Source organism: Triturus cristatus, chromosome 11 (genome assembly GCF_964204655.1).
Source record: "Triturus cristatus chromosome 11, aTriCri1.1, whole genome shotgun sequence".
In the NCBI taxonomy this organism is placed as follows: domain Eukaryota; kingdom Metazoa; phylum Chordata; class Amphibia; order Caudata; family Salamandridae; genus Triturus; species Triturus cristatus.
The window spans coordinates 1,036,302,865-1,036,324,617 of record NC_140594.1 but is presented as its reverse complement, the minus strand read 5'-3'; the positions used below and the strand labels follow the sequence as shown (position 1 = coordinate 1,036,324,617).

The following is a 21,753-nucleotide window of genomic DNA, read 5'->3' as shown; positions in this document are numbered from 1 at the left end:
ACTCTAATCTACCTCTCTCTTCTCTAATGTACTCCTCTCCAATCTGCCCCAGTATACCCCTCTCCAATCTATCGCACTCCAATCTATCCCTATCCACTCCAAACTACCTCACTCTGGCCCACTCCACTCCAAACTACTGCACTCCAATCTACCCTACTCTAATTCATCAAGTCTACTCCACTCCACAATAATCTACCCCACCCCACTCCAATCTACTGCACTCCACTCTTTCCCCAATCTCTCACGCTACTCCACTCCAATCTATCTGACTCCACTCCTTTCTATCCGACCCCACTCCCAGCCACCCACTCCACTCTACCCCGCTCCACTCTACCCCACTCCAATCTACCCCCTCTCTATTCTACCCTAAACAATTGACCTAACCTACCCCACTCCAATCACCCCACTCTACTTCAACCTACTCCACTCTACCCCACTCCACCCCAATCTACCCCACTCTTATCTACCACTCAAATCTACATAGCTCCAGTCTACCCTTTTCAACCTCACTCCAATCTACTCCAAACCACCCCGCTCCATTATTCCCCACTCCCGTTATTCCCCACTCTACTCTACGCCAATCTACCCCACTCCACCCCACTAACTTTTATCCATGCTGAACAGCAGCCACAATGGTGTACAACATGGTTAAAACACCTTGCCAAATCCAAAAGCTCTTGCTTAGGCGAGACCCTTTTGGCTTTGCCAATGCTTGTTTTATTTCTTTGTTTAGAGGTTGCCAAAATTGAGTTATTGTTAAGATGTTGTTTGTTTCGTTGCCATGAGTGTTTTCATTTTTGTAAAGTGCACCAACTTTCCTCTTTGTTACTTTTGTTTAGAGCAAATGACAAGAGGAGTGAAAAGGTTTACAGAATGGGAGGCTAAAGTCCAGTTGATGGGTAATTAACTATTTGTAACATTATTCTGTTGCTACTCCTGTATGTTGGAATTAAATTAGAGGGGTAAAGTTTTAAAACCATTTTTAACTTCTGTAGCTTGGTTGAGATCTTTCATTTGGCCTTAGTGCATGCAACCGTCTAGGTCCCAATACAAGCCCAGTGGTCTTCCTCCTTGCTTCACCCCTTTGTGAATGATCGTTGGTTCACCTGTGGATCAAACATTGAGTGGAAAGCCTTGGGTGAAGCTTAGTGAGGTGACCATTTCGGAGAGCTAAAGGGACTTTGCCCCAATTTGCTTTGTGGTTGGCGTGTAGGACTTTAAATTTGATGCTGCCATTACGAGGGAGCCAGTGGATATCTTTAAGCGCGAGTTTACGTCTTTTAAGCCCCTGACTGACTGTTTGGTTCCATAGTCTTTGGAGCCTGGCAGTGAGTTTATTTGGGGCACCATAGTAGATGAGTGGTGTTTGGATAAGGGTAGTTTAACTCTGTTGTTGGTGTGTAGTAGTGAGATGATTTATAAAGGCCTATTTCTGCCCCTTGCCACCAAATTGATTGGGGGTACGAGAATGAGAGGTCTGCCTTTAAAAAGAAAATTCTGAGGCCCTAATTTCTGGTGAGGTGAAGGGTCTGGTTCCATGGCTTGCGGGGGGCAAGCAAATGGTAGTGAAAAGGACTTATCACTTTGTTTAAGAGGATCTAGGTCATGGCACCATTAAAGTACTGGTAACTTCATTAGCTGACCTCTGGTTAACCGGAAGGAGAAATATGTTGGTTGGGTTCTCTAGCCTGTTATCCAAGGAAAATGTATTTGTGTGTCATAGGGTAAATTTAAGGGTTCTCCTGGTGCTGTTCAGGCAACTGAGCCCAAGGGTATATGTAGATGATGAAGGGAAAACACAAAGGAGATCTTTGCCTTATGCTCCTGTCCACTGGATATGTGGAGGATTTGAATAATCAAGTCCTAACTGTGGTTAGAGAGCAATTAATGGATCTTTTGCAGCACAGTACCTGCTGCAATATTCCAGCTTCTTAATTATGACTGCATGGTCTATATGTTGTAGGTGGCAGGTCAATCCAGTTGAGGGAAGTTTAGTTGTCCTTATCCAATGAATAAGTAGCTCATGGCGCTTTAATCAAGACAGTCTTTGTGCCCCTGGAGACGTTGGTTAAATTCCACATAATCTTTAAGTTTGACTCATCATCATAGTTGCATGGGTTTTCTGCTAAGTAGTCAACTGGAGATAGGATGGTAGTTGGCCAATATTTTGGGTCAGCACACAGGGATGATAATGGTACATACCTTATACATTCATCTTAGTAATGTACATTGTTCAAATAAAACGCACAGTAGAGTATTTATCATACTTTTTTTGCAGAATTGCAGGTTTTCACATTCATGTCATACTTGTCCTATGCATTCTAACTTAGTTTTTTGTATTTTTCTAATTTCTAGCTGCCTCCGAATACCTCGAAGAATAGAAGAAGCCACTGATGCAGAAAACATGGAGAAAGAGAAAAGGATCAACAAAGACGAGGAGGATGAGATGGTAATTAGTCAAATAGTCCAATTTTGCTTTGATTAAAGTACTAGTTTGAGTTCTCCACAGACCAGTCATACGTGTCCTTCAGCCTGAATGGTTGCTCAGTGAGTTAAACACTTGCTGTTTCAATGTGTTGTGGTCTGCAGACCTCTAGTTCAAATCCCAGTCTTGAAAGCTGAACCTTCCATTCTTCCTAGCTCAGTAAATTGAGTACTATTAAACTGGGCAAAAGACGATGCTTAGAGAGAAAAACATCAATTTGAAACACTGCACAAAAATGATTCTTTTTTGGATAGCAAGTATTACAAGAGATCTCTCTCTCCTGTGTCTTTCTGGTTACTCTTTGGAGTATATTTTGCAAAGTGACAAGCCCACCTTTTTCAAAGGACTGGGTAAGTGTTTTGTGCAGCAAATTCTGATCATCTAAAAGCAAAAGCCTGCTCATCCAATTCTTCCCGACCATGTGTTTACTACCAGAATGTTTGTACGTTGTACAACTGATGTGCATCACAATAAATAAAGAAATCCCTAGAACCTCTAGCCTCTCTTTTCTGATACAAAATGAACATATTTTTAAACATGAGAGACGATGGTGGGCCTGTTCCCATAGGTAATTATATATGCGCACATTTACCCGTGTGTAAACTTGTTACTGCACCTCGTAGTTCTTTCCACTTTTTTGTTATTCCATATGTGCAAGTTTAAATTTACTGTTAGGGGCATATGTGCATGTCTCCAGCACCTCCAAACAGGGAGTGAAGCCTACTAGAATAAGAATTGGGAATATGAAGTTAATGCTAGTAACTCTTCAATCATAGGCAGAAGTTCCCATACATTAAAGTGTAGGAAAAAATAATAGCGTCTTAATTCTTCTTCTTCTTTTTATAAAGTAAAATAAAAATATAATTTATTATTAACCTATAACCAAAACAATAAATGTTACAGCTCGATTACTTAAATTGATAAATAGAAATAAATCAAATGTACCAAGATTACATTTAAAAAAATCATACCCTGTTTAAGTTTTTGGTAGCAGCCTACCAGACAGCACAGCTAAAGAGATCTTGGGGGGTATTCAGAAAGTTGACTTAGTAATGCATTCTACCTGTTGCTCACCTTTGGCATTGTGGTTTGTAACTTACATTTTCTGGCTTTCTGTTTACTGAATTTCTCTTTGCTTTAGGCGGTCCAGCTCTAGTTTGTCCATCTTATTGCCCAAATCTCGTTTACTGTATTCTTCCACAAACTTGCTTTCTGTAAACAGACCTTTAAATGTTGTTCTAATCTTGTCACGTTTGCTGTGCATTCGAAGACAAGGGTAAGATGCCAAATGGTGTCTTACAGGGAGCTTGGTGTTTATTTTTTATTTCCCTGCCTTCAAAGTGAGAGGATTTATATGAACATCATGCTGGCTGCTCGGGCTCTGCTCAAGGAAGGCTGTACAATGTATTTTTTTTCTAGTACATAACAAAAGTTAAATAGCTGTAAGGGAACTGTGCTGACGATCAATTCAATACATTGGGTGATGATATTTCCACGCAATATGGTTTGTGTGCTGTATACTTTAATCAGTAAAACTCAGTAGCAGCCCGTGGACGGAGTTCCGTGAGGCGGGGCGGGGGAGGGGCAAGGTGGGGGGGTAGTGATCACCGGAATATGGATGAACGGTGTCAGTAAACAATTAAATAAATAAAACTAATTTAGTTGCGCACGCTGCATTGAGGTCCTTCCTGAATTGAGGCAGTGATGGTGATTCCCTGAGGTGGAAAGGCAGGGTGTTCCAGGTCTTTTGCTGCGAGGTAGGAGACGGATCTTCCTCTGGCTGTGGTCTTTGGGTTACGTGGGACGGTGGCCAGGGCCAGTTGGGTGGAGCGGAGGTCTCTGGTGGATGTGTGGAATGCCAGGCAGTGGTTAAGGTTTGCAGGTCCCGCTTCTTGTAGGGCTTTGTGTGCGTGTGTGTGCAGTTAATACACATGCAGTCATGGAGTGGGAGTATGGATAGGTAGGCGTGGATAACAATCATCATAGAGGTGCATGCAAAGGGTTGAGAGGAAGTCTGAAGGATATTGTGGGCGAGCCTCTGAGTGATATAGCTGGCCGTCCCCCGAGTGTCTACGTAAGAGATGGTTGTGCATATGGAATTAGCATGAATTGGTAGGGTGTGATTCATTAAAATGTGAGGGAAAACCGACTGGGCAGAAGTGTAAGCGCTCTTACTATAGACAGTTTGTGCAGAATGGGAAAGGTAATGACATAATGTGCTTAAGGAGGGAATGTATTAAGACCACGAATCAAGCAGCTGCTGTGGGTTAAGCCATATGTGATGAAAGCAACATGGTGAGGCAGAGAGGTGGTTTTATTGTGGACCTTAGTTGTGAGATTACTGAAATTGATGAGGGAGGGTCGATTTCAGTATTTAGAAAGCGGGTGATGTGCAAACAGTTCAGTCAGGTGCGATAAGAGGAAGGGATGGAGTATTGAGCACGAGGTGGTGGCTGCAAAGATGAAAAAGCATGAGCAGACAGTGAGCCATTGATTCAGCGTTGGTAGTGCGGGAGTTGGAGAGTTACTGAAAGTTAATGCGTTTCCAGGAAAAAAAGTTCACTCCAAATTTGTTGCTTTTTCAGTTTATTTCTGGCATCTTCATTTACAAGTTATCTTTGCTGTGAAGGACTGAAGCCATCTGGAATTGAAAGTTTCTCAGCCTGGTATTTTAGTGAGTTTGGGTGGAAGGTGGATTTAAAATGTCGGGCAGGCCATTTTTAACACACTGCGGGCTTTGGGTCAGTGCAGCGCGATGCAGACTGTGATGATGCGGTCAACGTTGTGAGTGGCTGAATGTGGTGTGTTGCTGAGTGTTCCAATGCATTTTTAGGGAGGCCCTGTAAGAGTTATTTTCTCATGTGAACTCTAGAATTGGTCTAGTCTTGCACCCCTCAGCTAAGACCTGGTTGAGATGTTTTTCTTCTTCCACATTTGGACATTTGTCACCGGTTTGCATATGGGCCTGGATATATAGTTTATAATCCGAAACAAAGGATCTTGGTTCACACTAGACATTGGGGTTCGTGAAACTCCATCTGTAAGTGCTGCCTTTCAGTTTTGAATAGGGAGGATGGGCGGTGAAGAATTCACACTCGAGGTTTGTTTCAGAGTAAAGTGACTTTCAGATCTGGCTTTTCTCTAAATAGTCGATGAGTTGAGTGATGTCATGTTCTGCTGTTACTTTCCTGATAAGCCCTTTAGTGTGCATATCTCCCTTGAGCTGTACACAGGATTCCACAAATACACCCTTAACCCCCTCTGTCCCCCCCCCCCCCCCCTTAACGGTCCTTCAGGAGGAGTCAAGAACTTGGGTACATATTACTGTTATTTAAGAACATGGATACAAGTATTAAATCACAAAGCATGCTGTACAAAAACAAAATGCACTGGAAAGACGTAATAAATAAAGTAGAAAATGCTGCTATTATGACCTAGAGTAGATGGCCCGTTTACTTTCCCTTTTCAAGTACTTCGAATTCTACACTTTAGAAATTTCTCTCAGAATTTTTAGAAAATGTACTTGTTCCTTGTTTTGAAAGTAACACTTTAACTCGTACGTATCTGACTGCCGATTCACTACTTGGTTTGGAGTTCTTTACTGAATGATGCATGTACTATTTTATATTGTTAATAGGCGTTATCATAATTAACATTGCATATACAATTGTCAACAATATAAAGCATTACTTTCATCCGTAATTCAAAACCTGCACAGATAACTATATATTAGTCTTCTAACCTTTACTCTGTCCACAATCATGGCTGATCACCGAGCTGTACCTTCCAACATTGGAGAACGAAATGGGACCCTCCTGCCTACTACAGGGACCTCTTACTGAATATAACTCAAGACAAATGGAGCCAGGGAGCCAGGCCAGATAAAAAGCTGAGTCCAAAGCCACCATGGCAGAGCCAGCCCTAATGAGAGATTTTCCCTTGGCACACTTTTGGAAAAGGGCCTGGGCAGCCAGGCTATACTTTGGTCCACCTCCCCAGGGCAGTACTATGGAGTATCTATGAAGGGCAAGGTACATTAACCCCCCTTTGATCAATTGAGTTCCACTGCCCATGCTTGGGGTAACAAATGGGCCAAATTCAGGATTTGAACACCTTTCAAGGAAGCACGAGCAACAGTCCTCAAGAAAAGCCTATTAAGCAATTTTATCAAGGGACTTGTCAGGTGCCTGGCAGACTCATTGAGAGCGCACGAAGGTAGAACTACCCTCCAACCCTTTCACAGTATAATATATGGCAAGTCAATGATTGTCTCCAATGCCTTTTCTTTTTCAACAAGGCAGTCTAAAAAAAATAAGCAGATTATATTAAGTGCCTATTTCCAAAGACTCCCAAGTCATTACCGCAACATAAAGAATGATAAGCCAGGTGACCGAAGTCCTGCTATTCGCCATCTCCTCAAGTAATTGGCACAGGCTGCCCCAGGAGAAGTCTCCCACAACGCCCCAGATCATTTGTAGACTGCTCGCCTTTGCCCGACTTCAGGATTTGCCAAGATCACACAAGAATTCTATTCTTCTTACCAATGAGTGGCCGAGAACCATCCCATATCATTTGAAGGCCACTTGCATTTGCCTGACTTAAGGATTCGCCAAGATCACACAAGACCTCAATTCTTCTAACCAATGAGTGGCCAAGAACCGAAAACGCTGGCTGGAGCTGTGCGACCTTGATGAAATGTCACCAGAACCCTTCAGACAACAGACAGGCCTGGCACCCAAATGCTGACTGGGGCCAAAGCACTAAATAAACAGAGTCGAGGGGTGAAACACAAGTGTTTATCTCAAAACAAATTAGCAAAGCAAAACCAAGAATGAGAACAAAAGACAGAGACTCCGGAAAAGCAACCCCACAGCAGGAGTGCCTGGCCACAAGAGTGAATTGATCGGACCCTGTCGTCTGATACAGCTAAAAAAAGGTTGCACGACAATGACACTCCTAAGCGTGGCTCAGGGTTCTTGGACAGATTTCACTTTGAAAAGGATAATGGATTCTTTAGCTACAATGGTACCTCTGTAATACATTGACGAATGGAGCCCAGGAACAATTCATAACGATAATATTGGAGGACCAGCATCCGCTCTCCCTGATGATCTTAACCCCAGATTTATACATGCGTAACTTTTCAATCCTCGTGAATAGGTTCCGCGCAAGGAGATTATCCACAATGTGTTGTTTCCTGCTTTAATTAAGTGCCACATTCATAAGAATTATTAATCCAAATAGCTTAGGGGACAGGGATGGTAGATATATGCCCTGTTTCACTACCTCAATTTAAACCTCATGAGTTGTAATTGAAAGAGCTGGGTTAGGCCACTCTTTGCTCAATCTGCCAGCTCCCCTTTATTCCACTATCTCCCATACATTGTGCTGCCCTAGTGATGGCATGCTGCCACTAAGGTAAACATATGTTTAGTTAATGTGGAAATGGAGAAAAGCCTTTATGTCCACCTATTGATGCTGGAGCAGAAGCATAGAGCAGAAGCCCAGATGAGGCTATCTCAAAGTACAAGGTTTGAGAAGGAATGAGTGGGCGATGTTTTGTCAGTTGTTTCATTCGTGATGTTCCATTGAAAGGCTACTGAGCATTAAACGTGAAGTTTTAAAGGGATTGATGTTCACCATACGAATACATCTTCTGGTTTTGCACATGTAATTGGCACAAGTAATCTTTTCAGATTGGACATGCCTTACTGCCTGGTAAGAATTACCCAAATGCATAAAACAACCTTGAAAGTTATTGATAGGACATGCAGACTCTGTGGACACAGAAACAGTGGCATTACATTGGGAAGACCATTTCCTTGCAACGTCACCAGGTTTATTAGCCACTGCTAGTCTTAGGCAGAAATATTGTGATGGGTAGGCCACCATTGCTAATTAGAACACTGGTACCATTGTACATGAATCCTTACCCGCCACTTTTCCAATGTACATCAGTAATGCGGTGTGAGATGTGCTTAGACTCTGTGGATACAGAAACAGTGGCATGACATTGGAAAGGTCATTTCATTGTCATGTGACCAGGTTTATTGGCAACCGCTGGTCTTAGGCAGAAATATTTTGATGAGTTGACCACAATTGCTCATAGGAGTCCTGATACCATTGTACTCGAATCCTTACCCACCACTACTATAGTACATCAGTAGTGCAGTGTGAGATGTGCTTAACAGTTAGTCAACCTAAAACGTTGAACTGGTCCGCCAGCGCTTAGAGAGAAAAGATAAAAGGGCATATACAGACTGATAAATGACAATAAATAAATAAATAAACAATACCCGGCCGAAAGTCAGAAGGCAAGATGGCGGCTGCGTGAGCGTTGTGAAAGCCGCTGTCCCTGCCGCGCTGATTTGAGTTTTATGAAGCGAGGAAAAGGCATTTAGTAACCGGGCTAGAACGCTATCTAAATTACTTACAGTCACTCCGATGGATTTGTTAATATAATCTATTTCCGGAGGAAGAATGATGAGGCTGCAGCTGATTGGCGCTCTGACAGCTAGCGCCCTGGGGACGTTTATCTCGGCGGTGACTGGCGTCCGAGGCGGGGTGCTCCGGAGACTCAGGGAGACTCGTCGATGCTTTGTTGCTGCAGGAAGGCTGCCGGAGATCAAAGCGGTGGAGGCTGGGCGCAACATTGTAGCCATGGAGACAAGGCTTACGAGCAGTGTTCATTGCATTACGCTGGCTAAAGGGAAGTCCGCGCTGAGACAATGACGCCCCTGCTGGAGTCAAAGATGCATCCGCGACTCGGCGCGCGACCACAGAGGTGAGAGGCCTGATTTCGAACCCGAGCAGGAGCGATATGCAATGTGGAGAGCTGAGTAAAAATGGGGCCAATATTGAGAGACATGATGGGGCACAGCGGCCCAATGAAACGGGCACCAGATCAAAACAACAAACTGTGCCCGGAGTGTTTGCTGGCCGGGAGTCTGCAAATACCCAGGGGGGGAAAAAAGAAACCAGCAAAGGTAAAGGCATCCTTTTCGCAAAAAATAAATCTGGACAGCTCTTGCAAGGTGACCCCAAGGGGAGGGCCGCCCAATAACAGCAGTCACAGTTTAGGAGAGACTACCCTAGAGACTGTAGAGTTAGACAAATCTACTATCAGATCTGCCATGTCATTTTCAGAAATACCTGGAAAATCTTTACCAGACTCCGAGGAGGGGAGGCCAAGAAGTAAAGGCACTGTACAACAAGAAGCCACGGATACCGACGCCAATAATATCATGGAAGCTACAGGAGAACTCCCCCCCCCCCCCCCCCCCCCCCCCCCTCCCCCCACCGCCCGCACAGACCTTGACAACTTTTACTCTCTGGGCAACAAACATAGATTAATGAAGGCAGGATGACTGATGCTCTCTGGAAGCTGGAGGACTTTGAAAACAGACAACGTCGTAATAACCTCCGACTACTTGGGATTGCAGAAAAAGCGGAAGGGGACGATATACGTGGGTACGTGCTGAGATTACTAAAGGAGGCCTTTTCTGAACTGGCTCACTGGAACTGGGAGTCTGAGGTGCAGAGAGTGCATCGATTCCCATTGATGCTTAAAAAGAGGCCTGGGCAAGATGAGAAACCAAGGGCCATCCTTCTATTCTTCTCTGACAATCCATCTGTGGGAAGGCTAGGCCCAATGCCCAGAGGGTGGGGAAAGGGCACTCCTTTTTTGTCCGACCTGACTTTTGCCACGCAAAGGTGGAGAGGAGATGGAGACTCCGCCTGCTTATTACTCCATATGATATTATAGCCCTCCAAGAGACCTGGGATAAGGACTGCGATTTCTGGATTGATGGTTTCACTTCCTATTTTTTTCCGGCCCAAAAATCTATAGCAGGAAGAGATAGGGGTGGTCTCATGTTTTTGATCTCAGTAAATATTATAGGAAGACTTAAGAAGGTTGTATGTACTTCCTATAATTGCCTTATTCTAGAAGTAAGTCTGGCAAATAATACCAAGCTTATACTAATCAATTGTTATAATTCTCAGAACGAAGAGTCCCCTAATGAGCATATTCACTGGCTGTCAATTTTTAGAATTCTATAAAGACAATCAATCCACTTTTTGTTATTATATCCTGATGGGTGATTTTAATGTGCATTTATGTAATCTAAATTGCCATTATAGAGATAAGGACGGCCCACAATTCACAACCCCTCAACATTTTGAACATAGTTCCAAAGGGGAAGCCTTGGAGGCCCTTTTGAGTAATAATGAGCTGTACGAAGTGGGGTTCCCGGATAAAAATTCTCGTGTCCCCACGTATGTTGCTAGGGACTGTGAATCTATTATAGATTACATATTTTTATCTGCAGGGCTTTTAAGGTACGTGATTTTTTATAATGCTCTACGTTCCTGTTTTAGCGATCATAACCCGGTGGTAATGATATTAGCTAATGTTTTCCCTCTTATGGATAAATCAGCCCTGAGTCCTGCTCTAGTTACCGTGAAAGCTAAAGATCAGGGGAGAAGATTCAAATGGAGTAAGGTAATCCCTGAAGATTTTTTTAAGTCAATTACCTTAAAGGTTGGCCCACATTTAAGTATATGCGCTGATCCCCCCCCCCCCCCCCCCCCCATCTCATGACAGGGATGTAATAACTGCTTTCGAAGCTATCTGTTCACAAGTGGCTAATGAACTCACTTCGAAAGGCAGTGTTAAAAAAAGCAACCCTGCCTGTGGTTGGTTTAATTATAATTGCTCCGCTGCTCATAAACGACTTAAAAAAGCCCTTCATGACAATCCTAGAAATAAAGGGCTAGTTATCCTTCTAAGGAAAGAGTATTCGCAAGCAATTCAGGCACGTAAAAGAGAAATTAAACTAGATGCATGGGTAGCCCTAATGGATAAAGCAATTCTGAAAGATAGCTCTAAATTTTGGGAAATTATTAATTCCCCTCTGCTATCTGGCTCCCAGAACTCTGTGCTAGAATTGAATATCCCAGAGGAGGATTGGTTAGGTCACTTTGAAAAAATCTATGGGAGTAACCTTGAGCTGGAATCCTTTGTGGTACCAATTTTTAGTCCTCCCCTTCCTCTTATTAGCTTTACTATTGAAGAGGTGGAGAAAGCCATCGAGGATACGGCCGGGCGCAAGGCGCCAGGCCCAGACGAGGTGCCTTCTGATATGTATAAGGCTGACTCGAAGTACTGGGCTAAAATATTGTTAAATGTTTTTAACTCTGCGGCCGTAACAGCTCCCCCTAAGTCGTGGTCCCAATCGATTATAATCCCTGTGTTTAAAAAGGGCCAAAGGGGAGATCCTAGATGCTATAGGCCCATATCCCTGTTGGACTCTTCATTTAAAATCCTAGGAAAGGTTATTTTGGCTAGGATATCAAATTGGGCCACAGAGAAAGGAGTAATCTCCAACGCCCAGTATGGTTTTAGATCAGGGAGGGGAACAGAGGATCAATGTCTTAACTTACACCTAATTGTTGCAAAATACACAAAAGCTTCAGGGGGCTCGATATTTCTAGGTTTCATGGACCTGTCTACAGCTTTTGACCTGGTTACCAGGTCTAAGCTTTGGTCTACGCTCCTGGATTTGGGTCTGGACAGGCCCCTTGTGTACTTTCTGGCAGAACTACATAAAGATTTGAAAGCCTCAATAAGGATGACCCAGGAGGGGAAATGTACTGCTAGTTTTAAATCGGGCAGAGGGGTACGCCAGGGTTGTATTCTTGCCCCTATGTTATTCACTTTGTACATAAATTCCCTTGAAGATAAATTGTTATCTGCATCTCTTGATATTCCACGGGTAGAAGGTACTCCTATACCCGTACTTCTTTATGCGGATGACACAGTTTTATTGGCCCGGACTCCGCTCGGGCTACAAAGATTATTGAATTCTTTTGGGGATTTTATGAAATCTTTGGATCTTGTGGTTAACAATGGTAAATCCCACATTATGGCTCTGGGTAAGGGAAAGAACCTCCCCAAAACCTTTTATTGCAATGGAGAAGTTATCACTAGAGTGAAAGTGTTCACCTACCTAGGAGTCGTCTTTGACGATAAAGGTACCTGGGCTCCCCAATTATCTATCAAGGTGAACGCGGTGCGTAGCTCCTCGGCTGCAATATTGGGTTTTGCGAAAAGGCTGGGCGGGAAACCCTGTGAGGCTATTTTAAAATTATACCAAGCTAAAACGGTTTCAATAGCTAGGAATGGGGCCGCAATTTGGGGGTACATTAAACCTGATTCCATACAAATAGAAGAGAATACATTTTTACGTGCTCTCCTTGGTATCCCCCAATCCACTGCGACCCACTCGGTCCATCTTGAATTGGGGACAGGATACATTTCTGACATTATAAAAATTGCTCCAATTCTGTTATGGATCAGAACCTGGTTGAATTCGGATCTTACGTTGAACCATAGTATCCTGAAAGATTGAATTAAATTAGATAACATGAAGGAAATTCAGTGGCTGTCCTATATTAAACTGATATCTGAGAAAATTGGACGCCCAGAGCTTTTCACCAATCCCGAAGGCCTATGTAAAGCCGATTTAATGTGGGTTAAAACTTATTATATTAAGCACTGCGAGGTTGAGCGTGAATCCCAGGAGTTATGTAAACCTACAGTAAGGGCTCACCTCTTGCTTATTTTAACCATGGCTATGCACCCATATTTGTCAACTGTTACGAACTCTCATCATAGATGGCTATTGATTAAGTTCCGCTTCAACCAGATCCATTTAGTATTAAGTGTCCCCCAGGGTTGGTCGAAGCCGGAAGACATGGCCCCATGTAAATGTGATGATTTCTCTTTGCAAGATACAATGCACTTTATGTTCTTTTGTCCTTTGTATTTGGAAGCGAGGAAAAGGTTTGTTTTCCCTATTCTGAGAGGGAAAGCCTTTGTACAAGCCAAACCTGCATTGTTGTTTCTACAATTAATGGAATCCCCTGCAACTATGTTTGGTGTCGCCAGCTTTCTTGTTGCAGCCATTAGGTCAAGAAGGAATAGACAGGCAGCATTGGAGGAAATTAATTAGCTTTTATAAATCTGATCCACCGAGGTAAATTATCTTTTAATTATGCAGTTGTTGGAATGTATTTTAAATTGTTAATCATATACTGTATACTTTTATGATTTAAAATAATCGAATAAAGTGGTTCTTGATTGAGTGATTGATATTACTCCATTTCAGAAACTGGGCTGTGAAGTTTTTTTACAGAATCCTGCAAGACTTAAAGTTATTTGCAATGGCACAACTAGAGTATTTTCGGCGAAGATACAGGCTCAGGAGTTTTTGACCGAACTCTCTGAGAAATAAGTTATGGTAGTAGGATAGCAAATGTAACCATCTGTTATGATTTTTTTTTTTGTTTTTTGCCTTGTATTTTTCTCTTCTTGTATGGGCTTTCTTTCTGGCAGGGAACGGCTAGGGGGCACAACACATGCAGGAGGCATCACAAGGGTCCTCTGACCTTTTTTACCTTTTTGAAGGGGCTGGAGAGGGGGGAGAGGGGCGGGCTGATAGAAACTAAAGGGAGGTAGGGAGCAATTTTTGCACGGATTTGAACACCAGGTACTTTAGTTGGGTATTTTTTGCACTGTATTGGTATCTGCTTTGGAATTGTAATTTATCTCGTAATGAGGAAACTTAGAATTGCATCTATTAATATATGTGGGCTGAATGATCCCCAGAAGAGAAGGAGAATCGGCCACGATTTGATATTTGAATGCAAAAACAATTGATGGACAGAATGCAGAACAATGCCATACATTCACCCCAGTACAGTGATCTGGGCCTCAATCCATCGTTTTTTTGCTCACCATGCCATTCCAGTTTGAACCCAGTCATATGCAAATCAGTCTTCACCCTGTGCCTCATGGGAACAGTCCAGCCCGAACTGCCAAGCCAGGTCCTCCCTGGACTGGAAACAAGCATCCTAGGACCGGTTCAGGGTTTCACCCCTCTTCAGCCAGGATAGCTTGATTCCAGTGGCATGGAGAGCACGGGACTCACGTCTGAGCATACCCGTCCCACTCGGGGTGACAAATGCAAAAACCTCGAAACCGGTCCTAGACAGGTCTAAACTGGGGTGGCATGGTGAGCAAAAGAATGATGGATTTAACCCAGATCTCTTGAGTGGGGGTGAATGTTTTGATTTGTTCTGCATTCCGTCCATCAATTGTGTGTCTTTTGCTTTCTCGCCCTAAGTGCGCCAGGTATGCTCAGACGTGAGTCCTGGGCTCACTGTGCCACTGGAATCAAGCTATCCTGGCTTGTTTCCGGTCCAGGGAGGACCTGGCTTGGCAGTTCAGGCTGGACTGTTCCCATGAGGCACAGAGTCAAGACTGATTTGCATATAGCCAGGTCTAAACTGGGGTGGCATGGTGAGCAAAAGAATGATGGATTTAACCCAGATCTCTTGACTGGGGGTGAATGTTTTGACTTGTTCTGCATTCCGTCCATCAATTGTGTGTCTTTTGCGTTCAATATTTGAAGGCAGATATTTTATGTTTTCAAGAGACACATATTGAAGGCTGTAGGAAAGGGGTTTTAGAGATGGCTGGCTACCAACGTATTGCCAGCACGACACAAGAAACTCGGACAAGAGGGGTGGCAATACTGGCTCAAAGGACTGGGTAGCTTTATGCGAACATCCGTAGATAGAATGGGAAGATGGGTAATTCTGCAATTCGGCCTTGAAAATAAAATGTTTACTCTCTGCTCAATATATGGCTCAGTGCTGGATGATCCTGCACTCTTTGATTGGCTGAAGGTTGAACTTGTAGGTTGGCCTCTTCCTCTGATACTATGCGGGGATCTGAACATTAATCTGAGTTGTCAGGTTTCCTCCCACAGAGGAGCGATGTATCAAGGTCGTAAACCCAAAGTTTTTAAATCACTACTACAACTTAAATCATTGCATGGGCTAGCCGATGTATGGGCAGCAAAAAAAGAAACTGACCCTGGCTTTACGTACTTTTCTGCACCACACCAAGTGCATGCGAGATTGGATTATTTCTTTGTGTCTCATGAGCTTTTACAGGGTTGTGCAAGAAGTAAATACCCCAAAGTCATGTCGGATCACAACCCATTGGTGATTGAAATAGATATTGGGCGCTAATCCTCTCAGACACAATAGACATTTAACAGGGCCCTATTAAGCGAAGAAGGGTATACACAGCAAGTGGAGGAATGGATCCCTAGATTTATTGAAGAGAATCTTGGGAGCGCCAATATAGGAATAGTGTGGGATACACTAAAGTCAGGAATCAGAGTAGAAACATCTAGGTACGGCTGGGAGGCACAAAGGAAACATAAAGCCCGGTTACAGACCTTGTATGAGGATCTGGGTAAGGCAGAAGCAGAATTGATAGAGGTACTGTCTGCAGGGGCAGAATCAGAGGCAGCCCAACTTAAGATCACTATAGCAAGATCTGCTATTACGGACATCTCCCTTAAAAAATTGGCAAGCAGGTATTTGGCTTGGAGGAGCAAGGTCTACGAGAATAGTGAGAGGGTGGGTCACTTATTAACTGTACGCACTAGGGAAAAAACTGTACAAACACGTATCAGGGAAGTTAGAGATCCTATCATAGGTACGTAAGCGAGCCTGATGCTATTCTCACCTCATTTAAAAAATGTTATCAAAAACTATATACTGATGACGTCCTGGCTGGTGATCAAGAAATTGAAGATTATTTAAGGGGGCACATTTTGGAGCAGCTTTCTCTTGAGGAGAGTGCTAGATTAGACAAGCCAATTACACTTGAGGAAGTATTTGAAGCTATAGATTCCCTTCCACCAAGCAAAGCTGCGGGAACAGATTTAATCCCGGGGGAATTTTACAAAACGTTTAAAACTCAGATCTCTGCATTTATGTTGGTGTTATTTCGCAGAGCACAATTAGAACTGTTAGTCATAGACTCCTGGAAACACACCAATATTATAGTCTTCCCTAAAAAAGGTAAATCTGTCAAGGAACTGGGCTCGTACCGGCCAATTACGCTGGTTAACAGTGATGTAAAAATGTATTCGAAAATTTTGGCAAAGAGGCTAGCCGTAGTCATTAAGAAGTTAGTTTCACCCTTTCAGCATGGGTTTTTTTCCGGGAAGGGGCACGATTGAACATATCCGATGCATTATTACGCTTTTTGACTATACAAAGATTTCAGGAGACCCTATGGCTGCAATATTACTTGATGCTGAAAAAGCGTTCGATAGGGTCTCCTGGCCTTTTTTATGGGCAATCATCGAAAGGAAAGGCATGGGTAAAGGTTTTATTGTGGCTATCAGATGTATGTATCAGGAACCTGTGGCTAGAACAGCCATGATGGGTGTTACATCTGATATAATTAAAGTTACTCAAGGCACACGGCAAGGGTGCCCCTGCTCCCCGTTATTATTTGCGTTGTATATCGATCCTTTAATTAATAAAATTACAGAGAATAACAAGATACAGGCCGTTCAGACTATTGGTGGGGATACCAAGATTTTAGTATCTGCGGATGATCTGGCGATAATAACAGCTAACCCATTGGAGGCTATTAAAAAAATCTAGAGCAGGCCTGAACGATACACTGGTAGTGGTAAAGGCCAGATACCTAGGGGTTGAGATCTCCGCTAATACTGACGAAATTGTACAAATCAACTTGGAGCCACTGGTACTTAAGACTAAAATAGATTTTAATAGAATGAATTGCTTACACCGTACATTTCTAGGAAGATGTAACGTCATTAAGATGTTATTTCTCCCTAAAATCTTATACTTCTTTAGGGCTATCCCAGTTGAAATAAATAATGCTTGGATTTCTGCTTTCAATCAGATAATCTGGAAATTCCTGAGCTTTAAGATACATGACTCTACCCAGAGATCGGGTGGGATGGTCTGTTCCCAACCTCCAAATTTATTATTGGGCATCAGCTCTTTAACAGATGGCTGAATTATTGGGAAAAGAGATGGTGGCAGCAGAGGAAACATCCTACACTTCAATATACAGGCTAGTATTAGGGGCAGAGGCCCATGGCTGTCTCATGCGGCATATTGATTTTCCATACTTCAAATGAGTGAAATTCAAAATCATGCTGGGAGCATTTAAGGTTTGGACGGCAGTTAGGCAGAAACTTAAATTAAGTAGGATTCATAGATATACCCCTCTGGCGGATAACTATCTTCTGTCAGAAATCTTCCGAGATGGATATATGAGAATATGGATGGATATGGGTATAAGGCATATTGGTGATCTTATGGTGGATAATACAATGTATTCGTTTGACAGTATCAAGAGTAAATATGGGATTGGAAATAACAATTTCCTAAATTTTTTACAAGTGAGGGACTTTCTATCTAAGAAGGCAATCGGGGGCCTCAGAGTTCCCTTACTGGATCTGGCACTAGGGGCTCCATCACCAATATCCAAATTCTGTAGACTACTTAGTAACATGATGGAAGATGATTTTATAAAACATACTAACCGCTGGTAGGTTGCGGTACAAGCAGTGGTAGGGGAATGCAAGGATTCTCTAGTATTGAGCCAGACTGCATTTCTTTCGGCAAATTTACAAGTTCAATACTTTAAAACATGGTTGAATTTGTACATTCCTCCAGCACGGATATCTAAATGGGGTGGCACCACTGGCTTACACTTCTCCCGCTGCGGTTGGCTTGCCACCGATAGTGTGCATATGTTTGCAACTTCCCCCCGACTATCAATCCTGGTCGGTGAGGTGGGTAACTACATTAAGCTTATGCTGAGGGTCGAGGTGGATCTCTCGCCCCAAGTGATTGTGCTGGGAGTAAGCAATTAAGCATTGTCAAATCCAAATCGGGTCTTGCTATTTGCAGCTATGGCGGTGTTCAGGCTTTGTTTGGCCACTGTCTGGCTTGACAACGAACCTCCCTCTGTACACTGTTGGCTGGGGAAATTCTTAGCTACCTACCGCTGGGAGAAAGCGAAATACACAAGAAGGGGTTCAAGAGTTTAAAAAAAAAAGGGGGCTTGAAATTTGGTTACCAATCACCAAATGGATTAATGAAGAGACGGCATGATCTGATTTAAAAATGTTTTTATTTTATTTTTCTTATTTTTTTTTCTTTTTTCGTCAAACTACAGCTGAGATACTAAAGAAAACCTAATAAGGGGTTCTTGCATTATACTAAAATTCTAGGTTTAGTGCTCAGCAAGGTTTAATCTAAATCTGTATCCTTTGGTTTCGTGGGGAGGGTGGGGGGGGGTATGCTAGGTTGAGGGGTAGGGTGGGGTCGTAATTGTGAAGACGGGAAGGGTGGAAAAAGAAATAATTGACATCCTTTAGATACGTACTGAAAAATCTTAAAGCATGTTGCTTAAATGTATTTATTACAAGTTTATTTTTGTTCGGGTATCTAAATAAAGATTAAAAAAAATAATAATAATAATACCCTTCATTGCCAGGCGCCTAAAGGCTGCAAGTAATTGATTAAGTGTAAGCAAATGAGATTTAATAAATCCCTAGACAAATTATAAAGGCAGTACGTTTTGGGATCGTAAATCAGCTGCATTGCATGCTTTCGGCCATTGCAGAATGGTACATTCTGGGAGTTGTAGTCCCTCTCTCAATATATTTGTCTACCTAACATTTTATGTGGAATAAAAGATGGACGCTGGATGAACAGAGTATCCCCCTCCAAAAATCAGTAACCAAAAGCAGCCGCATGCTTTCAGAAGTTACCAATTACACAGGCAAGTGGAACTTCATATCACCGTCAGCCCCCCCGCTGGCCGGGCCTTTACTCCAGTATCCAGGGGACTTGCTTGTCTGTCAGCCATTTTGCAAGAGCTGTAATGTAGACCAGGTAGCACATACTCATCGTAAAACTCCCATGGCCCCCCTTAACAACAAGGAGAACAACATCAAATGCCTACTCACTAACTGTAGATCGGTCACAAAACATGCTACTGAACTGGCAGAAAGCATCCTTGAACATGATATAGACATCATGTTCATCACTGAAACATGGCTCAATGAGTTCTCTGCCTCATTCATGGACATGATTGTACCCCCAGGCTTCTCAATCATTAACAAAATCAGAAAAACCAAACGAGGTGGGGGTACTGCAATCATATACAAGGACAGCATCTCTATAACGGAAATTGACTCCTTCAACTACAACTCATTTGAATGTCTAACTGCCAACATTAAGTTGAGTGATGATAAAACCCTACCATGCCACCTCCTATACCATCCACCTGGCAAAACCACCGTATTCGGTGAACACCTCCCCGACCTGATAACTCACTGTGCACTCCAGGACTCTATCAGCATAATTCTTGGTGACCTCAATCTACAATGGAATGAGGAAAGCAACTCGATGATCCAAACCTTGAATGGACTGCTGCATAACACCAATCTTAACCAACATTGTACAGAACAAACACATAACCGAGGATCAACCCTGGATGCCATCATAGCCCAAGCAGACATAGTCACTATCAACCACATCCTACCGGTGGACTGGTCAGACCACCACTTAGTCCTATTCTACATCAACCAGACCACCCAATGCCTGCCACGCAGGCATAAACCCCCCCCCCCCCCCCCCCTCCCCACTGAGCGAGAAACCTAAATCAAATCCTGCTTAGTGACTTAGATGAAAAGGTAAGCGCACTCCTCCCCACCACCACAGACAACCTCTCCACAATACAACACAAACATGACCTCCATCATGGACCAATTAGCTCCCCTGAAAAAGAAGAGTCAGGAACATCCCTTCGAGAGCCTGGTTCAACACCAGCATCAACTTGGAAAGAAGACAGCTTAGAGCTGCCGAAAGACGCTGGCGGGACAATCTGTCCATAGTCCTACTGAACCGACTCAAATCAATTCGCAGGGCATACAATAAGCACATCAAGAACGAGAGAAAGTCCTTCTTTTGTAGGGCCCTTGACAACACAAACAACAGGCCGAAAGAGCTCTTCAATGTCATCAGACAACCAACCTCAAAGTCTCCTGGTGCCTCCAAAGTCCTATGTGAAAATTTTGCCAATTTCTTCGATGAGAAAATCCCAAAGTTTGAGCTCTACCTGGATGTCCACCTCTGCCATCAGGACTGTAGCTCACTCCTTGAGACTGAAGCTATCACCCCAAAGTACCACCCTAACAAATGGAAATCTTTCAACCCCATCTCTGAAGTTGAGATATCAAGAATGATTGTCAGTTCGCCTCCCTCAACTCACGTCTCGGACCCCATCCCGTCCCAACTGGCCAAAAAGATCAATCTCACCCTAGCACCAATATTGATCAAGATCATAAATAGCTCCCTGAGAACTGCAGTCATGCCGGACTGTCTCAAAGTTGGACAAGTCACACCTCTACTAAAGAAACCGAGCTTGGACGCTAATGATCTGAACAACTTTAGACCTGTCTCCAACCTCCCTCTCCTTGCCAAAATCCTGGAAAGGTGTGCTCTCCTCCAACTTACACAACACATGGACTGCAATAATCTTCTAGACCCTCACCAATCGGGTTTTAGAAAAGGATGCAGCACAGAGACAGCGATCCTGAACGTCATAGAGACATCCGTAACTCCCTAGACAACGACCAGTGCTGTCTACTCGTACTCTTAGACCTATCGGCAGCTTTTGACACGGTTGACCACAAACTACTCATTAAAGTACTACAAGAAAGGGTGGGAGCGGATGAGGTGGTCCTACAATGGTTCACTTCCTTTCTACAGAAGCACACCCAAAAGATAAAAATCAACAACATCCTGTCGGACTTATGCTCCGTCAACAGGGGTGTACCTCAAGGATTGGTCCTCTCCCTGCAACTCTTTAACATCTACATGGAACCACTCACCGCCATACTAAAGAAATCCAGCATCCCCTTCCACCTCTATGCGGACGACACCCAGATCTATCTCGAAACTTCTTCCATGGACGACATCCGAAGACTAAATGACACTTTAAAAGAAGTCCAACACTGGCTATCACTCAACCAAGACCAAACAGAAATCCTCCAACAAGGAACAAAACCCCCAAGTCATATAATGGCTCAAAGCCTTGGATGCTCTTAACTGCATTCTCACCCCGGACAACTCCGTGAAATCACTGGGTATCGTACTGGACCCAAAATTAGACATGACCAAACACAACAAAAACTCCGCCAAGAGCGCCTTCCTCAACCTCAAACTGCTCAACAAAATAAAGCCCTTCATCCCACTGAATGATCCCAAACAAGCTACACAAGCCCTAGTGCTGTCCAGACTGGACTATGGGAATGCAACCCTCACAGGAGCAGCAAAATCCCACC

The 21,753-nt window shown here is 43.3% G+C and overlaps 1 protein-coding gene across 8 annotated transcripts in view; it reads left to right on the top strand.

Moving 5' to 3' along the window:
• ATP13A3 (ATPase 13A3) overlaps positions 1–21,753 on the top strand; it is a 478,336-nt gene that overhangs the window by 128,908 nt on the left and 327,675 nt on the right. For 6 of the 8 annotated variants that reach the window (XM_085635250.1, XM_085635249.1, XM_085635251.1 and 3 more), the window contains 2 exons: positions 840–899; positions 2,356–2,449. In XM_085635250.1, coding sequence (XP_085491376.1) covers positions 2,405–2,449 — 45 coding nt within the window. In that variant the 5' untranslated portion in view covers positions 840–899; positions 2,356–2,404. The remainder of the gene's footprint in view (positions 1–839; positions 900–2,355; positions 2,450–21,753) is intronic. The other 2 variants (XM_085635252.1, XM_085635253.1) reach the window with 1 other exon arrangement.